At 40.9% G+C, this 26453-nt stretch overlaps 1 protein-coding gene across 1 annotated transcript; it reads left to right on the plus strand.

Moving 5' to 3' along the window:
• Positions 1–25211, plus strand: LOC146972868 (immunoglobulin superfamily DCC subclass member 3). The gene is made up of 14 exons (XM_085803281.1): positions 1–59; positions 4041–4378; positions 5580–5724; positions 7021–7151; positions 9470–9607; positions 11174–11332; positions 16598–16763; positions 18050–18306; positions 19545–19709; positions 20789–20977; positions 22861–22968; positions 23399–23519; positions 24365–24452; positions 25134–25211. Exons 1-14 carry the CDS (start codon positions 1–3, stop codon positions 25209–25211), a joined length of 2142 nt encoding a protein of 713 aa, XP_085659407.1.
• The last annotated feature ends 1242 nt before the right edge of the window (positions 25212–26453 follow it).

Consider the following 26453-nt stretch of genomic DNA (forward strand, 5'->3'; position numbering starts at 1 on the left):
ATGGCGGTCCTGGTGCTTCGTGTCGGTGTGAAGTCGGAGCAGCTGCAGGACGGCGCGTGGTGGTTTTGGTGTTTTGGGGATTTGGGGGTCTGTTGTTGTGTCTGGGTCGGACTTTTGTTGTCATTATTGTTGTCATTCATACTAAATAGGAGGTGGAGGAGGTCTGGATGGGGGGCCAGGGGGGGTCTAATGGTCTAAGGGTTGGGTGGGGGTGGGTTGGGGTTTTTTTGGGGGGGATCGGGGGTCCAGACGTCACGGGGAGTTCCTGCTGCCATCGGTCGTCTCTTTGTCTCCTCCCACAGACCAGAGACCAGCTGGGACCAGAACAAGATGGAGGATGGGGGGGTCGTAGGGGGGGTGGAGGGGGGGGTCGGTGGTGACAATGTCGTCTGGTGATGTCGTCAGGGAGGGGGAGGGGGGAGGAGGGGAGGGGGGGATGGAGCCTGGGAAAGTCACCTCCAAGTTCAAGTTGAGAAGAGGACGACGAGGCGTTCACTGACCTCTGTCTGCGTTTTAATTTTAATGTCCCCAAGCTTCTGTCGCTGCAGAGAGACCTGAGACCTGAGACCTGAGACCTGGTCTCCTGGTCCTGGTTTTCATTTTCATTTAGTGTTTATTTGTCAAGGACAGTGCACATTAATGAACAATTTATAACGCCATGGCTTCTTGTAAGTGTGCCGGATTTAGCTCAAAGCTAGTTTCCGTCCGTAGTCCTCACATTAAAAAACAGACAGACAGACATACCACAGATCACAGATAATAGTAATAATAATAACAATGGAAAAAAAGAAGAAAGCAGGTAGCAGTGCCATGCAGCTGAACGTTGCATGGCATTGCTACCTGCCCAAACATAATAGGATGCAGAATGTTAGCAGCACTTGTAGCAGTAGAAAGACAGATAACAATCTGCATAAAAAGGGTTAGTGAGGATAGAGAATAATAGCAGCAATTGGCCCTGGTGCTTGTCTCCTGGTCTCCTGGTCTCCTGGTCCGGGTTCTGGACCTTTTTTATCCTTTCTCCTCACTCAAAGTGAAACAGTCGGCCATTGTTTAAAGCCTTAATTTACCCAGAATTCAATGCACCACAATCTGACATTGAAGCTTTGAACTCAGTGGATGTGTCCTAACTCCTTCCTCTTCTCCACATACTCTGTAGTGACTTTCTCACATTCTCTGTTGTAAACTGTTTTCTTGTCTGTAACAACATCTCTGTCCCGTCTGTCCGTCCTGGGTGATGATCCCTCCTCTGTTGCTCACCCTGAGCTTTCTCCTGGTTTTCCCTGTTAAAAGGGTTTTCCATGGAGTTTTTCCTCAGTGGATGTGAGGGTCTAAGGACAGAGGATGTTGTTATGATGGGATGTAAAGCCCTTTGAGACAAACTGGTGGTAACAACGGCCTATACTAATAAAATTGCCTTGCCTTGCCTTAAAGGCAAAAACACTTTCACAACTCCAACACACAGTTAATTACTTGTTATGTCGCGTAATTAAAACGTTCCATTTTGTGGTGAATTGTGGGAAACAATGAGTCATTATATAGTAAATATTAATAATCACTAGAACTACGACTAAGAGAGGGAGTTAGGACACAGACGATGTCCCTGAGAACTGGACCTGGACCTGGTCTAAACCTGGACCTGGTCTAAACCTGGACCTGGTCTAAACCTGGACCTGGTCCTGTTTGTCTCTCCCTGTCTCTATGAATGGAGTCTGTGCCGGGACTCAGAGGTCAGAGGTCAACATCTCCTCTCCCGTCTGTTTGCAGACTCCTTCAGTGTGAGTGTGTGTGAGTGTGTGTGTCGGGGGCGGGGCCTCTTTAACAGACCCGTCAGTCAAACTCCATCAGCTGATTTAATGTGTCATGGTTGACTTCAGTCTCCCATGATGCTTTGCAGCCCTTCTGTCTGTCAGAGACCAGCTCCATCTCCTCCTTTATTAGACTAATAATAAAAACACAGACCAGACCAGACCAGAGCAGCTGGTCCTCCACCCTCAGCCAGACCACATCAGACCACATCAGACCCAGACCAGACCATGTCACAGTCTGACCCAGACCCAGTCCTGATTTAGACCCAGTTCAGATATTTCAAAAATTGGAAGTAAAAGATCCACCTATGTATATGTATACATAGCCATGAGCTCAATAAATTCCTCGTTGGATACTCCCATTTTTTGTATGTTGTAAGAAACAAACATTTGATGTGATTTGAGTACAGATTATTGCAGCACAACAAAGAAAACTTTTATTTTGTAGGAAAACAGAAACAGCTGTGTGTGCATGGCGCATGTTATTCAGCGGACGTGAGGACTTCCATTGAAAGTGGAGCCTTTGCTTTATTATTTTGCATTCTCACATCAGGCATCAACCTACCTCAGTCTTGGAGCCTGAATCTGGTGGCTGTTGCCTGGGATCAAAACTCCCAGTCCGCCCTGCTGGTTCTGGTCCCAGTCCTCTAGCAAGACACACAGATCGATGAGACATTTGATTGATCTCTAGAGAATGCATTTCCTGAAGGAAATACGTGTGAATGCTGAAAGCTGAAAGCTGAAGGCCATTACTGAAACAATGCTGAAATGACCTGAAGAAATTGTTGAAACGATGTTGAAAAGGCTGACGCTAAATATGAAACATAAAACTTGGAAGCTGAGAGATGAATGATGCCCTTTAAAGGGGTAAAAGCAGCAGGAATGTTAGAGGAAGAGGTAGAAATCCTGCATCTTTAAGTGAAATAGTTGAAGAATTCAAAGAGTTGAAATCTGCATGTAACCTGAAAGTAAAGAAAACTGAACCAGTGCTAGTATAGCTGAAGTAATGGCTGAGTTGATTGATTAAAAAGTAGAACTTGTAAGAAGGAGGCCTGTAATAACGGTCACTTATGTAATAATATTGGCCATTTTAAGTGTAATACAGCCAATAATGTAATAACTTGACAATAATGTAATTAAATGTTTGAGTCAATAACATAATAACTTTTTTTTTACTTGTTAAAAAACTTTTGACAGTTGTTACATTACATTTTCAAAGGGTTTTTTAATACTAGGCCATTAACGTAATAACTTTTTTGCCAAAAATGTAATAAGTTATTACATTTATTGGACTAGTTAAAAAAACTACTGACATTGTAATAACCAGTTATGTTACATTTTCAAATGTTTTTTTAATACTAGGCCAATAACGTAATACATTTATTACGTTACTGGCTTTTTTACATTTAAAATGGTCAAAATTATGACGTTATTGGCCGTTATTACGTTTTGGGTTGATACAAGGCTGATTTTGTATCAGAATTTCTACTTGAATTGTTGAAGATTTGTATGAAGAAATTGAAAAGCCAAAGTTCTACTCAAATATATTTAAAACGTACAACTTGGAAACATTGTTGAACCATTAGGCTACTAATATAGATGGAACAATATCTGAGTAGACTTCGGCTTTTCAATTTCTTCGTACAAATCTTCAACAATTCAAGTAGAAATTCTGATACAAAATCAGCCTTGTAGCAACCCAAAACGTAATAATGGCCAATAATGTAATAATAACTGCTAATAACGTCATAATTTTGACCATTTTAAATGTAATAAAGCCAGTAACATGATAACCAGCCAATAATGTAATAACTTATTACATTTTTGGCAACAAAAAAAAGTTATTACGTTATTGGCCTAGTATTAAAAACCCTGAAAATGTAATGTAACAACTGTCAAAAGTTTTTTAACGAGTAAAAAAAAGTTATTACATTATTGGCTGAATTACACTTAAATGGCCAATATTATTACATAATTGACCGTTATTACAGGCCTCCTTCTTACAAGTTCTACTTTTTAATCTATTCTCAGCCATTGCTTCAGCTATATTAGCACTGGTTCAGTTTTCAGGTTACCTGCAGATTTCAACTCTTTGAAATCTTCAACTGTTTCACTTAAAGATGCACGATTTCTACCTCTTTTAACATTCCTGCTGCTTTTACCCCTTTAAACAAAGTTATTACGTTATTGGCTGAATTACACTTAAAATGGCCAGTATTATTACATGATTTAAAGGTTATTGTGTCTTTCCCGTGTCTCTTTCCCAGGAGTGGGCGGGGCCTCGGAGCTGGCCTTCCTGAAGGAGCCCGGTGACGTCATCGCGGTGCGGGACCGGCCCCTGCTGCTGGACTGTCAGGTGGAGGGGGAGGGGCCCATCTCCATCACCTGGAGGCGCAACGGCGTTCCCGTGGCGACCGGCGCCAGGGCGACGGTGCTCGGCAACGGGACGCTGCTCATCAGGAACTTCTCCAAGAGACGAGAGCAGAACGAGACCGACGCCGGAGAGTACGACTGCGCCGCTACGAACCGCTACGGACGCCTGGTCAGCCGCAAGGTCCGCGTGCAGCTGGCCTGTAAGTACTAATACACACTAGTACTACACTCTATATATACTAGTACTACACTAGACTAGTACTACACTCTATACACACTAGTACTACACTCTATACACACCGGAGAGTACGACTGCGCCGCTACGAACCGCTACGGACGCCTGGTCAGCCACAAGGTCCGCGTGCAGCTGGCCTGTAAGTACTAATACACACTAGTACTACACTCTATACACACTAGTACTACACTCTATACACACTAGTAGTACTACACGTTATTTCCATTACATACCGCAGTTTCACGCAATATAACAATCACAGCTTAATACACTGCAAAAACTCAAAATCTTTCCAAGAATATTTGTCTTATTTCTTGTCAAAATGTCTCATTTCTAGTCAAAACTAATCTCTTTCCACTTAAAATAAGACTCATCACCTAAAAATTAACTTGTTTTTAGATCATTTTCACTTGTTTCAAACTAATTTTCACTTGAAATAAGTAGAAAAATCTGCCAGTGAAAGCAAGTTTTTTTTGTGTTTGTAATAAGAAAGAAAAACTTGCTCCACTATCAGATTTTTCTACTTATTTCAAGTGAAAATCTGCTTGAAAGAAGTAAAAAGTGTCTAAAAACAAGCTGCTTTTTATGTTTAATTATGTATGTATATATGTATAAATATACTTATTTTAGGTAGAATGAGATTTGTTTTGACTAAAAATGACATTTTGACTAGAAATAAGACAGATATTCTTGGTAAGATTTTGAGTTTTTGCAGTGTATAAATGTATTTCGTATAGGCTACTGCAATAATACACAAAAACAATATGCATTAAAACCTCAACAAATAACTTCAAATGTCTAAATTCTAACCGTTTAAGACGAGGGCATGTTGTCGTGACGTCAAGTCGGAAAGTCGAAGCTCTGATATGATAACAGAGTTTCAGACCTGTAATTTCCGAGTTTGACGCCGTTCAATTAGTTTAGTTTATTAGTTTATTAGTTTATTAAAGGGACAGTGTGCAATTACATTACATACATTACATACTTAGATTTGCAGGAAAAAAAAGAAGAGATGGTTGCACCAGATTTAGGTCACAGCTCATTTCCATCTGTGGTCAATTTTTCCAACTTGGAACTCGCTTTTTTCCAACTTCTGAGTTGTCTTGAACGCAGCATTAGACACACACATCATCATCACAGCATCCCTCTCTCCTCTCCTCTCCCAGCTCTTCCTAAGTTCCTCTCCCACCCCGAGTCGGTTGCCGTGGACGAAGGGGGCGTGGCCAGACTCACCTGCCAGGTGAACGGCATCCCAGAGGCCGACATCACCTGGCAGAGAGACCGGCTGCTGCTGAGCACTGACGACCCCAGGTGAGTCGCCGTGGCAACAACATCCTCCTCCTCCCTCTCATAGATATATAGAGTATATACTGACTAGACGCCTTCTGCTTCTCAGTGTACGTCAACACGGCGGCCATCTTGGTCAGGGGTTTCTTTTCTTTTTTTTTGGGCTTTTATTGCCTTTAATCGATAGTGCAGTCAAGAGAGAGACAGGAAATGGGGAGGCAGAGAGTGGGGGAATGACACGCAGGAAAGGGCCGTCCGACACGAGACTCGAACCGGGGCCGCCCGCACCGAGGACTGAGCCCCATCATGGGGCGGCAGCCCCACCCAGTGAGCTAAACGCCGCCCCTGGTCAGGGGTTTCTGACCATAGACATATAAACGTCTGACCAGCAGTCAGACCAGTCAGACCCTGTACAACACATTTAAGTGTATTGATGCATGTGGGTGTCTGAGTATCTTAGTGTATGTTTAATACATTAAAAAAAATTATAAATTTTTTTTTAAAAATTCAGCCAATGATGTAATAACTTGCCAATAATGTAATTAAATGTTTGAGTCAATAAAGTAATAACTTTTTTTTACTTGTTTAAAAACTTTTGACAGTTGTTACATTACATTTTCAAAGGGTTTTTTAATACTAGACCAATAACATAATACATTTATTACGTTACTGGCTTTTTTACATTTAAAATGGTCAAAATGACGTTATTGGCCGTTATTACATTGTTGGCCGTTATTACGTTTTGGGTTGCTACAAGGCTGATTTTGTATCAGAATTTCTACTTGAATTGTTGAAGATTTGTATGAGTTCTACTCGAATGTTTTATTGTTGTTGTATCATAAATATGTGTCTGACATTTATAATAAACCAATCGGTTGAATATTCAGTGAGTTGTGGTGATGTTGTGTATGAATGATCATGGTGGTGGTCGGAGGGGCCGTTTGGCGCGAAATGGCAGCCACGCTTCCGTCAGTCTGCCCCAGGGCAGCTGTGGCTACACACGTAGTTTACCACCACCGGTGTGAATGTGTATGAATGAATAATGGTTGCTGTACGCGCTTTGGGTATCGGGTAACGGTAGAAAAGCGCTATATAAATGTAATCCATTATTATTATTATTATGTTAATGGTTGATAGACCTCTAGTGCAGGAAGTAGACACGGCTTCCCCCTGACCAAGATGGCCGCCACGTTGATGTATTCCACTCAATAGAGCTGCCTGGGAACGCAGCATCTAGTCAGTATATAGGCCTATATCTATGCCTCCCTCTGAGGCCGCGTCGTCATGGAGATAACCTCTGTGTGTGTGTGTGTGTGTCAGGTACACGCTGCTTCCTAACGGCGTGCTGCAGATCACCGGCGTCCGACGGACCGACGCCGGATCGTTCCGCTGCGTCGCATCCAACATCGCTAACACCCGCTACAGCCAGGAGGCCCAGCTGTCCGTCACAGGTAAGGCCCCGCCCACTCTGGTAGGCCACGCCCAGTCTGATAGACCACGCCCACTCTGGTAGACCACACCCACTCTGATAGGCCACGCCCAGTCTGATAGACCACGCCCACTCTGGCAGGCCACGCCCACTATGATAGGCCACACCCACTATGATAGGCCACACCCACTCTGGTAGGCCACGCACAAATACAAATGCAGAAATACACGAATATTTGTTCTGAGACTGAAGAACGTTACTTTTTAAAAGTTTTTTAAATCAGTTTTATTCCAGAATTATTTTAGTTTTCTGGATACTGCTAAAAGTTCTGAGAGTGCATATGGTCACGGGGTCTGGAGAGAGTAGGGGAGACCGGGGTTGGTTGGCTACAGGGGTTGGTTGGCACACCCCTGTTTTCTGGCCTCCTGTTGGTCACAGACTCACAAATGTGACATCAAAATGATCATCTTTTTGAGCTGCACTTATCTAGTTTGTTAAAACATCTGAAAATGACTCACTTTTTTGCTGAGGGCAAAATATCTGTTTTTTAGTACCAAAAGTAAAAAATTGCCCCCCGCACTTAAAGTGTTATAAAATTGCTTTGGATAAAGATATTGGAAATGTGTTACTTCCAGTGTGTAGAGATAGGAGTCGGCTTCAATTTGATATGAAACTTGAAAGTCTTTGATGAGTGATGTTACCTGGGCAACATCATATATTCACAAAAGTGGGTTTGTTTTGGTCGGGGTTGGTTGGCACACACAAACCAACCCCAATATGCAGTATACATATATTAAATGTGATTAAACATAATTTCATACAATTCAGGGCACTGAGTGCAAGAAATGGGCACATGGCTTATGCAGTGAAATGGGCCACAAAGCCTGTATATGCCAATACTGTAATTCCAGTGATTCTATATAGGCCTAAATGTAAATAATCTGCATCCACCCCACACAGCAAATCTAAAACACAGTGAGATATAAATAAATAAAAATACAAAGATGTGATATGCTATATTTAAGAATAAATTCTATGTTCATTGAATATTTTCTCTTTAAAGAAAAAAAAAAAACTCAAATCATTTACTGTTTGATGTTCTGTGTACGTGTTATCTTGTTTGTGGCCTTAAATGCCCTGTTTTAGTGTCATACATGCAAATATAAGCATGCATATACATGCTATCTTCTTAAATTTTAATACATTAGAATTAAATTTCCAATTTATTATTATATTGGTTGCTTCATCCATTCATTTTTACAATGTGCCAACCAACCCCACGAAGTGTGCCAACCAACCCCGTGTCGGGGCTGGTTGGCACAAGTGCGCAGTATGATTTTATTCATAGATAAATTGATTTTAGAATATAACTGTGGACACTGAAATGTGTTTAGTTAAAGCTGACACCTTAACCTTTCATTTAATGCTGGTTTGAATATTCTCACATAAATGATGCCAGAGTGCTATGGCAAAGAGTGAAAAGTGTGCCAACCAACCCCGGTCTCCCCTAAACCTCGTACGGTGGACATCACACCTGATCATGGGGCTCCTCACGTAAAATTCATGTTAGTTAATTATGGAAGACAGAGTGTTGCCCAGTTAGATCTGCAGGTCAATGAGTGCAGTTTCCTAAGGCAGTTTAAAGGGATAGTTCACCCAAAATTCAAATTTCATTATCTCATTATCTCCTCCGCCTTTTTCCCTCCTTTCTTTCCTCCCATCGTTCCCTTTGTCCTTCTTTCCTTCCTTCCTTCTTTCCCTTCGTCCTTCCTGCCTTCCTTCCTTCCTTCCTTCTTCCTTCTTTCCTCCCATCGTTCCCTTTGTCCTTCTTTCCTTCCTTCCTTCTTTCCCTTCATCCTTCCTTCCTTCCTTCCTTCTATCCCTTTATCCTTCCTTCTTTCCCTTTGTCCTTCCTTCCTTCCTTCCATCGTTCCCTTTGTCCTTCTTTCCTTCCTTCCTTCTTTCCCTTCGTCCTTCCTTCCTTCTATCCCTTTATCCTTCCTTCTTTCCCTTTGTCCTTCCTTCCTTCCTTCCTTCCTTCTTTCCTCCCATCGTTCCCTTTGTCCTTCTTTCCTTCCTTCCTTCTTTCCCTTCGTCCTTCCTTCCTTCTATCCCTTTATCCTTCCTTCTTTCCCTTTGTCCTTCCTTCCTTCCTTCCTTCCTTCTTTCCTCCCATCGTTCCCTTTGTCCTTCTTTCCTTCCTTCCTTCTTTCCCTTCGTCCTTCCTGCCCAAAATGTGGTCTTTTTCTTACCACTTTGACCTAGAAATGATTAAACATTTTAGGAGAAATCTTACCACTTCTCTAAAGCTAAAGCTCTGTCTCTGCCTCTGTGGTCCAGTTGCAGGGTCCAGGATCTACCAGGAGCCCACCATCCTGTCTGGACCTCAGAACCTCACCATCAACATCCACCAGACGGCCATCTTGGAGTGCATCGCCACGGGCAACCCCCGCCCCATCGTGTCCTGGAGCCGGCTCGGTGAGGAACATCTACACACACACTACACAACAACACAACAAACATCTATACACACACACGCTACAGGACGGTCTGGGACCAGTAAAGGGGCAACACAACAAACATAAACAGAAAGACCAACTCTCCATTCAGCTCAGTTAGAATTTCTAAATATCCCAACGGGAGCTGAACGGAGAGCAGAGCTCTTCCTTCTCTTTCTGCTTTTGAAGAGAGTTGAATTTGTTGGAAATAAAGAAGAAAAGAGAGAAAAAAAAAAATACCGTATATATATATATACTATATGGAGTCGTGTTTGGGGGGGTCAGCTCTGGATAAACTGTTTAAAGGACAATTCCAGGCGAATTCAACTCAGGGGTGTATTTTCATATCATTTTAGGTCTAAAAGAAGGAATCTGAAGATTTTCAGTTTAATCGCTCCTGTTTTGCGGTAGTTGCGTCTGTCCCTGCATCGCCACGGCAGCAATGAATGGGAGTGGATGTAAGTTCTGCTGTTTAGACTGTTTCCAGCCCTCAAAGCCACAGACAGTGTCAGATGGCGACTCAAACATGCACCCAGAAGTTTATTTACTTCAACAAGCCGACATGTTTGTAAAAGTCGATCTAATTCAAAGTCTCCCGGAGTCTCGCGCGAGACCCAGTTGCCGTGCTGGTGTGTTCAGGAGCAGTGGGAAAAGCTACCGTTTGTGTCATAAACACAGGAATATCAACTCTTTACTTGCTTCAAGTAAAAAAAACTTCTCAGCGCATCTTTGAGTAGCCACCTGACGCTGTCTGTGGAAAAACATGTACACTTGAAACAGGTAAAGAGTTGATATTCCTGTGTTTATGACACAAGCGGTAGCTCCTACTGCACCTGAACACACCAGCACTGCAACTTCGGGCTCGCGCGAGACTCCGGGAGACTTTGAATTAGATCTAGTTTTACAAACATGTCGGCTTGCTTGAAGTAAATAAACTTCTCGGTGCATGTTTGAGTCTCCATCTGACGCTGTCTGTGGCTTTGAGGGATGGAAACAGCCTAAACAGCAGAACTTACATCCACTCCCATTCATTGCTGCCGTGGCGATGCGGGGACAGACGCAACTACCGCAAAACAGGAGACATTAAACTGAAAATCTTCAGATTCATTCTTTTAGACCTAAAATGATATGAAAATACACCCCTGAGTTGAATTTGCCCGGAATTGTCCTTTAACCCTTGAGGCCTCTAGGGGACCCAAACGGGTAGGCTACTTTTTGAGATTCTTGTTTTTTTGATCCTCAATATCTCAGTCAGTTTTAAAGCAAATTTAAATGTTGACCAGGTGAATGTACGTTTTTACAGATCTGAGTGTTGCTTAGCAGCAGATGTGAGTGTTGCTTAGCAGCAGATGTGAGTGTTGCTTAGCAGCAGATTGTACCAATGTTTCAGTGATGGAGTGAAATTATGTTTTTGGCAATAGTTGTAAATAACCCGTAACAGGTAAAACATTAACATCATAACCCTGTGGTTGGGTAGATGAAATAACCCAGAGGTTTTTAGTGTGTAGAAATGAGGATGAATGTTTTTGAATGTTTGTCCCCTCAGACGGCCGGTCCATCGGCGTGGAGGGGGTCCAGGTCCTGGGAACGGGGAACTTGATGATCTCTGATGCGACGCTGCAACATTCAGGAGTTTACGTGTGTTCGGCCAATCGGCCGGGGAGTCGGTCCAGGAGGACGGCGCTGGGCCGGCTGGTGGTGCAAGGTAACCACGGCAACCACAACAACACAACAACTAGACCTGTAGTTTGATGAAAAAGGAGAAATCCGCACACCAGCAAAAAGCTCCAGAGCAATAAATCATTTATTATCACCCAAAGGAAGTAGCTAACATTTCGGGCTCAAAGGCCCTTCCTCAGACTAACACAGGGGAAAGCAGTGAGCCTTTAATATACTCTAGGTCACATGATCAAACAGGTGACACATCTTGAGTGCACTATATTCCAAAAAACATTTCATAACAAAACACTCAACAAGAAAAGGAAAAAAATATAAATGTGCACAAGCATGCTATGGCAACAACAACAATGACACTATCATCAGGTATACAAAGCTCCATCATACAGTCATGTGATCAGTACCAGAGGCATCTTGATTCCTTCATATCAGGTGATAGACAAGAAAAATAGAAAAATAGACGAGCACTTTCAGCGAAATTTGACTTTTGGGTGAACTATCCCTTTAATCAATGTACATTTAAATTAGGGCCGATGGTGAGAAGTTTAGAGACGTTTCTTGAAAAAAGTTGTACAATTTCTCCTAAAACGTTTAATCATTTCTAGGAAAAAGTGGTAAGAAAAAGACCAGACTTTGAGAACCACCTGAGAGCCGCTCACCAACTCAGATTCAGAAGAAAAGGTCTCATGTAAATGTAAAGAAATCTACTTGAGACACATTATGACGACTTGTTCGACCATTTACATGTAAAGACTGAGAGACAATTCAACAGAGACTGATTATAATACATTTGATCAACATGACGTAAGACAAGGCAGTTTTATTTCTATCTCGTTGCTTTTAAATCACCTTGAAACTCTTGGTTTTGATAAGAAATCTAGTAATGGTTTAAGAATAATTTAAATGACAGATTAATTAGATTAATTAGACTAAAGGGGTTCCTCAAGGGTCCATTTTAGGCCCTGTCTTATTCACACTTTATATTAACAATTTAGGTGTTGGCATATAGGCAAGGCAGTTTTATCTGTATAGCCCGTTGTTACCACCAGTTTGTCTCAAAGGGCTTTACATCCCAACATCCTCCCTCAACTTGTTAGAAGAAATGAGAAACTGCTTGTTAATGTAAAGTGACACAACAATGTGAAGATCGAACAAGTACACTGCAAAAACTCTAAATCTTACCAAGAATATTTGTCTTATTTCTAGTCAAAACAAATCTCATTCTACTTAAAATAAGACTCATCACATAAAAAGCAGCTTGTTTTTAGACACTTTTTACTTCTTTCAAGCAGGTTTTCACTTGAAATAAGTAGAAAAATCTGATAGTGGAGCAAGTTTTTCTTTCTTATTACAAACACAAAAAACTTGCTTTCACTGGCAGATTTGTCTACTTATTTCAAGTAAAGATTTGTTTGAAACAAATAAAAATTAACTAAAAACAAGTTCATTTGTAGGTGATGAGTCTTATTTTAAGTGGAAAGAGATTAGTTTTGACTAGAAATGAGACATTTTGACAAGAAATAAGAGAAATATTCTTGGAAAGACTTGAGAAAAACTGTAATAGAGGGAAGTTCAGGTCTGAACTCCCTCTTTGTGTTTTCATTGATCATCTATCGGTCTGTTTCTGTTTGTTTCGTCTGCACGCGCTCCGGCTGCAGCTCAGAGTGTGTGTGTGTGTGTGTGTGTGTGTTGGGGGTTGAGGGGGGGTCAGGGGGGGTCAGAGGTCAGAGGTCACACAGGCTCATTGTGTGTGTGTTTCCCAGACTCTTCCCTTCATTAGAATATGGATTAGCATGTGAAGAGTCCCACTTCACAAAGAGGACTTTATCCAGACCAGGGCCCGTCTGTCACACACACACACACACACACACACACACACACACATCTGTTAGACAATCAGCTGGTTTCATCTCATTAAAGTTCATTATTTATTTCATCATCGTCCTCCAAACAGACAGAGAGAGAGAGAAGTTCTTATTTCAACATTTTACACAACATTTCCTCACATAAGGCTTCATATAATAACTGAGTGACAGGCTGTTTAGTGATATAAGTTATAATTAAAATAGATAATTGAATAAATAAAATTGTAAAGTAGTAGTAGTAATAAATAAATAAAAATAGATGAATAAAAATAAAATTAAAAAACGTGAAATGGGGAAAACTTAAAATAGGAATGCAATACTAAGAGTACACTGTAAAAACTCAAAATCTTTCCAAGAATATTTGTCTTATTTCTTTCAAACTAATCTCTTTCCACTTAAAATAAGACTCATCACCTAAAAATAAACTTGTTTTTAGATCATTTTCACTTGTTTCAAACTAATTTTCACTTGAAATAAGTAGAAAAATCTGATAGTGGAGCAAGTTTTTTGTGCTTGTAATAAGAAAGAAAAACTTTTCTACTCATTTCAAGTGAAAATTAGTTTGAAACAAGTGAAAATGATCTAAAAACAAGTTAATTTTTAGGTGATGAGTCTTATTTTAAGTGGAAATAGTTTAGTTTTGACTAGAAATGAGACATTTTGACAAGAAAGAAGACAAATATTCTTGGAAAGACTTGAGAAAAACTGTAATAGAGGGAAGTTCATGTCCTTCTTTGTGTTTTCATTGATCATCTATCGGTCTGTTTCTGTTTGCATTCAGGAAATGCGTTATTCTCTAGCTGATGAACTTGTTTTCAGTCATAACCACATGAACATGAACTTCAACCGTGTGTGTGTGTGTGTGTGTGTGTGTGTGTGTGTGTGTGTGTGTGTGTGTGTGTGTGTGTGTGTGTGTGTGTGAGTGTGTGTGTGTGTGAGTGTGTTCTGCTCTTGAACTTGATGAGGTTCAGTGTGTGAAAGGTCGAAGGTCGTCTCTCTTCACAAATCAACTTTATTCAGTGTTAATGCCCCTTTGCCCCCCCTGCCCCCCCCCCCTCCATTGATAAATGGCTCCTATTCACCCCCCCTCACCCTCACCCCCCCCTCTGTGACCTCTGACCCCCCCTCTTTTGCATGTAGAGGAGAAGTGGGCGGAGCTTCAGGGGTTATTTGAGGTAACAGAGACACGAGTGTATGATGTCGTCGCTCTGTCGCCGTGGAGACGGAGGCGAGACAGCACCTGTCTGTCTGACAGGGGGGATGGGGGGGTCAGAGGTCAGAGAGGAGGCAGACACACACACACACACAGAGAGATGAGTTCAAGTTCATGTTCACATGTCAGAGTTTCCACAAGTTCAAGTGTATGTGAACAGATTCAGATTCAGTCTATAGACACTGCAAAAAAATATTTGTCTTATTTCTAGTCCAAACTAATCTCTTTCCACTTAAAATAAGACTCATCACCTAAAAATGAACTTGTTTTTAGATCATTTTCACTTGTTTCAAACTAATTTTCACTTGAAATAAGTAGAAAAATCTGCCAGTGAAAGTTTTTTGTGTTTGTAATAAGAAAGAAAAACTTGCTCCACTATCAGATTTTTCTACTTATTTCAAGTGAAAATCTGCTTGAAAGAAGTAAAAAGTGTCTAAAAACAAGCTGCTTTTTAGGTGATTTTATGTAGAATGAGATTTATTTTGACTAGAAATAAGACAAATATTCTTGGTAAGATGTAGAGTTTTTGCAGTGCAGGAAACTGTGAGTGTGTGTGAGCCTCTGCTGCTCTCTGCTGGCGACTCCATGTCCAACAGCTGAAGATAAACATGAAGTAAATGATGTGATGATATAAACTTTATCACAGTAATAACTTTATTTATTAATAACTTCATTATTATTTATCAATAACTTTATTATGTATTAGTAACTTGTATCAATAACGTGATTGAACCATGAAATAGTTGTCAGAAAATTCACTTTTTTTTTTTAAATTGGACCCTTTATTGGACCTTCTGACAAAAATGTAAAAAAATATATATATATATATATATATATATAAATACATATATATATATATATATATATATATATATATATATATACATATATATATATATATATATATATATAGCCTATATAATTCCGGGAAAAAATTGCATATCAGATTTGCATAGAAATGTACCTTATTACTTACATACTGTATCTAATTTGATAGATACACAGTTCTACTATAAAATAAGTTACTTTACTTTACTTTAATAAATTTACTTGATCTACTTACTTATACTTACTTATAAATAAGTTTACTTTGCATCAATTCAGTAACTATTCCTACTGAAGTTTCAGTAACAAGTTTAAAGTTTTTCTTACCTTTACTTTTTCAAAATTGGTCCAAATATCCATGAGAAAACACATTTGGGTCCCTGGCTGACAGCGGCCATATTGGATGGAGTTACTGCCCCTGGTGGTTCATCTGGTCATTACATGTATCTGGTTGTAGACAGATTATATACAAGAGGGTTGTCACAGTCAGGATGTATAAAGGTCTGAAAAACTCATGGGTTTTCATGTATCAGATTTGACACAAATGGCGTTAATAACTTGATTATGATTTACCAATAACTTTATTATTTATTAATAACAATAATAATAACAATTAATTATTATTTATTAATAACTTTATTATAATTTTTACTAATTATATTCTTCATCAAAACCTATTATTTAATATCTTGTATCAATAACTTGAATATGATTTATCAATAACTTTATTATTTAATAGCAAATCATTTATCAATAACTTGTTTCTTGTTTATTAATAACTTCATTATTATTTATTACAAATTGTATTATTTATCAATAACTATTATTTAACTTGTATCAATAACTTTATTATTCATCAATAACTTGATTGCTGTTTATTAATAACTTTATTATTATCTATTACAAATTGTATTATTTATCAATAATTTCATTATTTAATAACTTGTATCAATAACTTTATTTAATATCTTTATTAGTTATCAATCACATTATTATCATTTCGTACCTTATGTTTTTATCTATTTATGCGCCGTTCATGGGTGGCATTAATTTTGTCATGCCTTGTATGATGACAATAAAGAAATCTAATCTAATTATCAATAACTTCATTCTTGTTTATTAATAACTTTATTGTTTATTAATAACTTGTATCAATAACTTGATTATTTATTAATGACTTTATTATCTATTACAAATTGTATTATTTATCAATAACTATTATCTAATAACTTGTATCAATAACTGTATTATTTATCAATAACTTTATTGTTATTTCGTTGTTACATGTTTGATTGATTTAGTATCAGGTTGAGTTTCCGATCGGTGATCAATAAGTCAAATAAATCTATAAATCTATATAAATATAATAATCTTGTGTGTTGTGTGTCAGCTCCTCCAGAGTTCGTGCAGTGGCCTCAGTCCGTCTCCCGTCCACCAGGGGGCAGCGCCGTCTTCAGCTGCACCGCGTCCGGCGTCCCCGAGCCGCACCTCATCTGGCTGAAGAACGGCAAGCTGCTGTCGCCCGGCAACAACCTCAAGCTCACCAACGGCAACACGTAAGAGACTGACACCGTCGTCATGGTGACACTGCACTGCAAAAACTCTACATCTCACCAAGAATATTTGTCTTATTTCTTGTCAAAATGTCTCATTTCTAGTCAAAACTAATCTCTTTCCACTTAAAATAAGACTCATCACCTAAAAATTAACTTGTTTTTAGATCATTTTCACTTGTTTCAAACTAATTTTCACTTGAAATAAGTAGAAAAATCTGCCAGTGAAAGTAAGTGTTTTGTGCTTGTAATAAGGAAGAAAAACTTGCTCCACTATCAGATTTTTCTACTTATTTCAAGTGAAAATCTGCTTGAAAGAAGTAAAAAGTGTCTAAAAACAAGCTGCTTTTTAATGTGATGAGTCTGATTTTAGGTAGAATGAGATTTATTTTGACTAGAAATAAGACAAATATTCTTGGAAAGATTATGAGTTTTTGCAGTGTGTCTCCTTTGTTCTTCATCCTCTGATCTGATAACAAACTATTGTTTTATACTTTCTGGCAATATTCTATTTTTTGCGTTATACATTACAGCCAGTGTTTGTGTTTCTACTAAGTCTTGGAATTTCAGTATTCCTGACTTACATAATAAACAATCTGTTAGTATGTTGTCTGTATCCTGCATTATGAATAATTCTTACTGCCTTTTTCTGTAACATGACCAGTGGTCTTCTGCTTGTGAAGTATGTTTGGCCCCAAACTTCCACACGTAGCAAAGATAGGCAAAATAAGAGAACAACACAGTAGTTTCATTACATTACAATTCAATACAAGTTTTACCTTGTTCACACACTGCAAAAACTCAAAATTTTACCAAGAATATTTGTCTTATTTCTAGTCAAAACAAATCTCATTCTACTTAAAATCAGACTCATCACATTAAAAGCAGCTTGTTTTTAGACACTTTTTACTTCTTTCAAGCAGATTTTCACTTGAAATAAGTAGAAAAATCTGATAGTGGAGCAAGTTTTTCTTTCTTGTTACAAACACAAAAAACTTGCTTTCACTGGCAGATTTTTCTACTTATTTCAAGTGAAAATTAGTTTGAAACAAGTGAAAATGATCTAAAAACAAGCTGCTTTTAATGTGATGAGTCTTATTTTAAGTAGAATGAGATTAGTTTTGACTAGAAATGAGACATTTGGACAAGAAATAAGACAGATATTCTTGGTTGTATAGTCTAGTTTTTGGAGTGCACCTCGTAGAAGCCCCGTTAGCCCCCGTCTCTAACGTCTCTAACGTCTCTAACGTGTCTAACGTGTCTAACCCCCCCCTCCCCCCCCCCCTCAGGACTCTGGCCATCACGCGCATCGCGGCGGAGGACGAGGCCATCTACCAGTGCATCGCCGAGAACAGCGCCGGCACCAACCAGGCCAGCGCCCGGCTGGCGCTCAGCGAGGGGGCGGAGCTTCCCGAGGCCCCCACCGGCCTCGTCGCCACGCCGACCACCGCCGCCGCCGCCGGCATCACGCTGACCTGGGACCAGCCGCCGCCGCACGCCGCCAACAACATCATAGGATACGTGCTGCACATACGACGGCTGGGAGGTGAGACCGCCGGACCGGACCGGATCAAACCGGACCGGACTGGACTAGACTGGACCGGACTGGACTAGACTGGACCGGACCGGATCAAACCGGACCGGACTAGAGATTAGATTAGAGGCCTTTATTGCCACTGCATTAAAATAGAATGACTACATCAGACTGGACTAGACTGGACTAGACTGGACCGGACTGTTTTTACAATATGCTGCTACAAGCTATTATCTTTCTAAATTATTGCCTCATAGTCCAGGTAAAATAGCGTTTTCCGACAGACTAATTGTAACAGAATGTTTTTCACCATCCATCATTTCTATGAGGTGTCCAGAACAACATACTAAAAGTCCTAAGAAATCCTAGTTGGGGAAATATGTTTAATTCTCATCAATCCAACATTGATTTACTGTATAAAGTCTATGGTGCTGACAACAATACACCCCAATGGGGCTATTGTTTTCCTTTACTGCTATCACAATGAAACTTTACACAATGAAAGTATCCATGAAATGTAACATTTTTTGTATTACAAGTTTCTTTGAAAATGACTTTGAATATGCAAATGAGCAGTAAGCCTACACTAATGGCATATGCCCAAAATACACCTGAATAGGCTACTTTTTTTCCCCTTTACTCCTACCACAATGAAACTTTACACAATGAAAGTAGGCATGAAAAGTAAAAATTTTTGTATTACAAGTGTATTTTGGGCATATTCCATTAGTGTATGGCTCACTTGCATATTCAAATTCATTTTCAAAGAAACTGGTAATACAAAACGTGTTACTTTTCATGAATACTTTCATTTTGTAAAGTTTCATTGTGATAGCAGTAAAGGAAAAAAAAATAGGCCGAGAACCCGCCCACTGGCCTCGAACCAGCGGTCTCCAGACCTGTCACTCAACGTTTCTGCGCCCTAATTGGCCAGAATTTTAAACCTAATAACAGTAAAACGGTAGAGTTTTAAAAAATGTCCCCCCCTCAGAGTGTGTGCGGGGGTAGAAACTATCGGTTGAGACCAGAAAAATAAAATGTACCAGGCTGTAAATATGTTTTTTTAAGCTGTAAAGGTGGTGATTTTAACATGGGGGTCTATGGAGAATGCTGCTTTCTGACACCAGCCCCCAGAGGAAGAAGAGGGGATTGCAGTTTGTTGAAGTGACTTCACTTCTCAGACCCACAACCTTTGACCCCTCTGACCCCCGACCTTTAACCCCTGACCTTTAACCTCTGTGTGACCTCAGAGCCTGACAGTGCGGAGCTGCAAGAGGCCGTCAGTAAAACCACCTTCAGACACGAGTTCTCCAACCTGGACGCAGCCACCACCTACTCCATCTACCTGAAGGCCTACTCCGCCCTGGGGGGCAGCCAGCAGTCGGCCGCCATCACCGTGACAACGCTGGGCGGGGGTGGGTACCTCTTTCTGTCTTTCGCTCGTCTTTCTGTCTTTATTTTTTTCTTTCTTTTTATTTATTCCAACCAAGGCAATTTCACAATTTGACAATATCATGGCAAATCCCAACATTTCTTCCATTGGTTGGAAGGAAACAGGGAGAAGATACTTCATCTTGTATCGCCTGTCCCTTAACTCAATATCTAATTATTCTTCTTATTATATGTTAGTGTGTTCTCTGTATCCTGCATTATGAATAATTCTTACTGCCTTTTTCTGTAACATAACCAGTGGTCTTATGCTTGTGCAGTATGTGTGGCCCCAAACTTCCACAGCCTAGCAAAGATAAGGCAAAAATTGAATTGAATTGAATTGAATTGAATTGAATTAACTTTATTGATCCCGAAGGCGGGAAATTTGTTTGTCCCAGCAGCACACAACAATGAAAGAGCAAATACACAATATAAAAATAGACAGATAAATACTCCAGACACACACACAACAATCATTCATTAAAAATGTGGTCAGCTAGACTGCCCAGGTCTGGAGGCTACATACTGTATGTGTTAGCCTAAATAAGACACAATACAGTAGTTTCATTACAATTCAATACAAGTTTTACCTTGTTCACACACTGCAAAAACTCAATATCTTACCAAGAATATTTGTCTTATTTCTAGTCAAAACAAATCTCATTCTACTTAAAATCAGACTCATCACATTAAAAGCAGCTTGTTTTTAGACACTTTTTACTTCTTTCAAGCAGATTTTCACTTGGAATAAGTAGAAAAATCTGATAGTGGAGCAAGTTTTTCTTTCTTATTACAAACACAAAAAACTTACTTTCACTGGCAGATTTTTCTACTTATTTCAAGTGAAAATTAGTTTGAAACAAGTGAAAATGATCTAAAAACAAGTTCATTTTTAGGTGATGAGTCTTATTTTAAGTGGAAAGAGATTAGTTTTGACTAGAAATGAGACATTTTGACAAGAAAGAAGACAAATATTCTTGGAAAGATGTAGAGTTTTTGCAGTGCATGATCACCTGTCACCTGTCTAACCGTCCCTTTGTCTCCGTGCCCCCCCCCCCTCCAGTCCCCAGCCCCCCCAGCTTCTTCACCAAGGTGCTGAACCAGACGGCCATGCAGGTTTACTGGGAGCTGCCCAGCAGACCAGGCAGCCTGGAGGGCTTCAGACTGCAGTACCGCGGGGTCTCCCACCCAGACGTCCAGGGGCTGGAGAGCTTCCCCGCACACATCAACACACACACCATCTCACACCTGGGTCAGTACAACACAACACAACAACACACATCAACACACACACCATCTCACACCTGGGTCAGTACAACACAACACAACAACACACACATCAACACACACACCATCTCACACCTGGGTCAGTACTAGGGGTGTCACGATTCTCCAAATCCTCGATTCGATTTGATCTTCGAGTTTAGGGTCACGATTCGATTCGATTCTCGATTTTTTTTCTTTTTCTTACAGCACAGAGGTCTATGCTATTTTCAGACTAGTCTAGTCTACAATCGTTGGTTTTATTCATCAAATGTTGTACAGTAAATCTTATTTCAAAAGATGGGCTACATATAAGTGATGCAATTTCCATAATGTATCACATTAGGCACTAATGGTCACATTTAAATAATTTATTTATAATATAAAGGTAACATGCCCCCAAAAATCATGATCCAGGGGCCAAAATTGCCCCCAAGGTTTTGAAACAAATATATTTATATCTTTACATTATCATAATTTTATTTTCATTAATTTACCGTTGTGTCTCATTATTCTCCTGATGTCGGCTTAATGTAAACGAGATGATACAGAGAGTCATGTGACAGCGGGGCAGAGCTGCAGCTGCAGCGCTGCGATGGACCTGATGATCAGGTCCTGATCAGACTGGCGGTGGTCCACAGTCAATCAGTCCCGGATCCTCCACAGTCACCAGATCCCCCGAAAGCCCCCGCAAATAATACACAAAGCAAAGTTGCACCTTTTCGTCGACTTATTATTTGCTGGTTGTTTTTTTTAAATCTTATAACGTCACTGCAACATGCGGCTCTCAGTGCTTGTCGGTGTTGTGTAGTTAGAGCTGCGTCTCCCTCCTGTTCCCCAGGTAGGAGGGGACAGTAGCCCACCCTCTCCTGTTCCCCAGGTAGGAGGGGACAGTAGCCCACCCTCTCCTGTTCCCCAGGTAGGAGGGGACAGTAGCCCACCCTCTCCTGTTCCCCAGGTAGGAGGGAGGCAGTAGCCCACCCTCTCCTGTTCCCCAGGTAGGAGGGGACAGTAGCCCACCCCCTCCTGTTCCCCAGGTAGGAGGGGGGCAGTAGCCCACCCCCTCCTGTTCCCCAGGTAGGAGGGGGGCAGTAGCCCACCCTCTCCTGTTCCCCAGGTAGGAGGGGCAGTAGCCCACCCCCTCCTGTTCCCCAGGTAGGAGGGGGGCAGTAGCCCACCCTCTCCTGTTCCCCAGGTAGGAGGGGGGCAGTAGCCCACCAGGGCTGGGTGATAAAACGCTATAAATGGTGAAATAACTTTTCTTAGATAGAAATATGAGACGTGGTCGATAGGTTTCATTCATCCATGTTTTGGCAAATAGCCAATGATATTGAGAGTTGCACCGTGCCGAACCAATCATGTGGCTGGAATAGAGCCAGTCAACATGTGACTTTGTTTGGGTTGCTGCAGGCGGGCACATCAGCTGACACCGCCGGTAAAATTTAAAAAAAAGAGAGAGAGAATGAGTGAGTGTTGTCTCGAAATAAAAAGTAAAGGAGAACTCGGACCAGGGACTGACGAGAGGCTTGGTGCGCAATGGGGACAACGGGCAGTTGTAGCTTTGGGGGGGGGGGGGGTCGTCGATCCTCTCTTTGACTTCGATGCTCGAGATCGTGACGTAATTTCGATCGATTTCGATAAAAAATGGAAATCTTGACACCCCTTATCAGTACACACATCAACATGGCAGACTGGTTCATAGGAAGAGAGGACAGACCGGTCTAACAGATGAAGACCTCAGTAACAACAGCAGCAGCCCGTGTTATGAATATTGATTATAGAATATTGATGATAGATTATAGATTATAGATTATTGATGATAGATGATAGATTATAGATTATAGATTATCTGCTTTTGGTCACTTCCTGTAGAACCGGCGGCCGTCTATGAGATCCAGCTGGTGGCGTTCAACGGGAACGGAGACGGTCCGTCCAACCGCCGCCTGGTGTCTCTGTCTGAGGGAGGAAGCAGCGCAGAAGGTACCACTGTGACCTCTGATGACCTCTGACCTCTAATGACCTCTGACCTCTAATGACCTCTGACCTCTAATGACCTCTAATGACCTCTGACCTCTAATGACCTCTGACCTCTAATGACCTCTAATGACCTCTGACCTCTAATGACCTCTGACCTCTAATGACCTCTAATGACCTCTGACCTCTAATGACCTCTGACCTCTAATGACCTCTAATGACCTCTGACCTCTAATGACCTCTGACCTCTAATGACCTCTGACCTCTAATGACCTCTGACCTCTAATGACCTCTAATGACCTCTGACCTCTAATGACCTCTGACCTCTAATGACCTCTGACCTCTGACCTCTAATGACCTCTGACCTCTAATGACCCCTGACCTCTCTGACCTTTATTATGTATGTATACCATAACTAAATATCTGTGTGTGTCAGGTCTGGGCTGTAACTGTGAGCAGGCCGACGGCTCGGTGTCGACGCTGCTGGTGGGAGTTCACAGCGGCTTCGCCTGCGTCCTCTGCTGCTTCATCTTCGTCCTGCTGGGATACCGACGCAGGTCAGACCGGCCTCTTCATCACCTCCATCTTCATCTTCACCTTCATCTTCATCATCTTCATCACCAATACCAGTTGCTGCGTTTCCATCTCAGGTTTTTACTAAATAAAAAGTGATATTTCTGAAATTAAAAAAAAAATCCAGTTGTTATTTGCAGATGTTTCCATTGAAAGGTGTTTTGTGAATGAGCCGTAACTCTGGTCCAAATCTAGTCTCACAATCGATATCCCATAATTCTCTTAAATTCTTTTCCCGTGAGACTTCACTTTGAGGAAGACGGACGTTAGCGTCTTGTGTTTCCATGGTGATGGGACAGCGATCTCAGCTGCTGGTATTGTTTTTAACAGAAGATGAAGGCAGCGCTCAATTGCTCAAAGCCCTTAGATATATATAATATTATATTATTCATTATATAATATTTCATTATATTTTATATGAGGATTTCAAAGACGAACTCTGGAAGCAACATGTCAGGATGAGCCGGGAAACGTTCACTCAGCTGTGTGACGTTCTACCTAACCTAAATAAATTTCCATGACGACTTTTACATCGACACGTCTGAAACAAAAAACACCTCACAAGAGCGTAGAAATGTTTTAGCGATATTTCATTTCATTTCATTGGATTGTACCAAGTAGCAACAACCCAACATGGAGCTGTCTGTCTGATCAGTAGTTGTTTAAATCTGTTGGTTATCTGTTGTTTTCTTGAGAGGTTTTTAGAAGTGAAGGCATTTCCATGACCACTTATTTATTGTGATATTTAGTTTTTGTGCGTTTCTAGAGGAAATGGAAACACAACTAGTATCATCATCTTCCTCTGTCCTGTCTCCAGTCTGTTCTGCAGGAAGGCAGCCAGCTGGGAGACTCCTCCCACCCTCAACGCCGTCAGAGCTGCTAAAGGTCACACAGCGGAGAACATCGAGCTCAGCCAGGTCAGAACACACACACACACACACACACACACACACACACATACACACACACACACACACACACACAGTGGTGTAGTCTATGTGATACTCAGGTTTACTCAGTATAGCCACTGAAAATACATAAATACTTCAGTATAGCCAGTACAACTAAACTATCTAACTAAAGTAAATGTCAATGGTTCTCAGAGTGGGAGGGTTGACAGGGTTCAAGGGGGTCCACTACTTTTTATTCACATTTTAACACTTTTTACTAGATTTTTTTTGAGAAATTTTTCCAGTTTCTTCTCAATTTTTCTTTTCTACTTTTTACTGTTTTTTTAAAGAAATGTTTACCCCTTTTTGTATTATTGTTTGCCTCCCCCCTTTTTTTGAGAAATTTTACCAGTTTCTTCAAAAATGTTTACGTTTTTTTTTTCTTTTTTTTTTAGAAATTTTACCAGATTTTTCAAAAGAAGGCAAAATTGTACCACTTTTTTCTAGAAATGTTTCAACTTTTTTCTAGAAATTTCCCTATAATCTTTAAAAAATGTACGCCTAATTTAAACGTACATTGATTGTTTGTGTAGTTCTGGTGTTTGCCTGGGTTTGTTTATGTACTAAAAAGCAGTTTACCCACTACAACACACAGACACACACTCACCTGCAGCTCTGCTCTCTAACACCTGTCTGCTCCGCCCACAGAGGTGTGACTCCGCCCCCCCTCCTCCTCCGCTGATGGTCGTGGTGGAAGAGGCTCCGCCCACCAGGCCCACGGGATAAAACACAACACAACCCCCCCCCCCCAACCCTAACCCCCCCGAGGCCCCTCCTCTCTGCTGACAGCCTTATTCTATTACACCCACTTAGCCTTTAACGTGATGAAGATAAATGATGAATGATGATGATGATGATAAATGATTATGAAGATGATGAAGATAAATGATGAAGATGATAAATGATGAAGATGAAGATGACGTCACAGGGACCGGTCCAGACTGAAACCAAAGCTGAGTCCTGATGATGGACTTCAATTAAAGACAGCATCTGGTTTGTTTTTCCCTGTGGCGTTTCCCAGGTCCCTATAGGTCTGTCGTTACCATGACGACCGACCGACCGACCGACCGTGGGCGTCGCTGTAGAAACCAAAACCTTTTTCTCCTTCCGTTTTAGTTTTATTTTGTAAAAGTTTTTGAGTCGCCGTCACCGACGACGACGACGAGGCCTTGAGCCGGTCTGACCAGAGCCAAAGGAAGTTTTAGTCTGGTCAGCCGGCGCCTGCTTTAACCTTTAACCTGGAGCCTTCAGTGTCACAGAAACACTGCACAAACTCTACGTCTGTCCAGGAATATTTGTCTTATTTCTAGTCTAAAACTAAACTAATCTCTTTTCACTTAAAACAAGACTCATCACCTAAAAATGAACTTGTTTTTAGATCATTTTCACTTGTTTCAAACTAATTTTCACTTGAAATAAGTAGAAAAATCTGCCAGTGAAAGGAAGTTTTTTTTGTGCTTGTAATAAGAAAGAAAAACTTGCTCCACTATCAGATTTTTCTACTTATTTCAAGTGAAAATCTGCTTGAAAGAAGTAAAAAGTGTCTAAAAACAAGCTGCTTTTTAATGTGATGAGTCTGATTTTAAGTAGAATGAGATTTGTTTTGACTAGAAATAAGACAAATATTCTTGGTAAGATGTTGAGTTTTTGCAGTGTGGTCACCTCAGGTCAGCACAGAGAGGAGCCCTCACCCCCCCTCACACCCCCCCCCCTCCCCCACCCTCACCCCCCCCCCCCCCCCCTACACACACACCAACCAAACCTACCTCCAAAGAGACACACCTGAGCCTCCTGCTGCTGGTCGCTCACCTGCCGCCAACCAAAAGGCTCCACAGCCCCAAACCCCCCCAACCCCCCAATGAACTCTATGAACTCTGAATGTAGTCTAATACCCCCCCCCCCCTAGACCTGGACCTGGACCTGGACCGTTTTAGCTAGTTTTCCATGTTGTGATGTTTTATTTTGGCG

This window comes from Trachurus japonicus, chromosome 16, assembly GCF_045865225.1.
Source record: "Trachurus japonicus isolate A0001 chromosome 16, Traja_1.0".
NCBI lineage: Eukaryota > Metazoa > Chordata > Actinopteri > Carangiformes > Carangidae > Trachurus > Trachurus japonicus.

Excerpts from the sequence above, each read along its gene's own strand:
- LOC146972868 (XM_085803281.1), top strand. The coding sequence starts at position 1 with ATGGCGGTCCTGGTGCTTCGTGTCGGTGTGAAGTCGGAGCAGCTGCAG. Across the intron at positions 4,379-5,579 it reads GGTCCGCGTGCAGCTGGCCT|CTCTTCCTAAGTTCCTCTCC; the intron begins GTAAGTACTAAT and ends CTCCTCTCCCAG. Across the intron at positions 19,710-20,788 it reads CGTGACAACGCTGGGCGGGG|TCCCCAGCCCCCCCAGCTTC; the intron begins GTGGGTACCTCT and ends CCCCCCCTCCAG.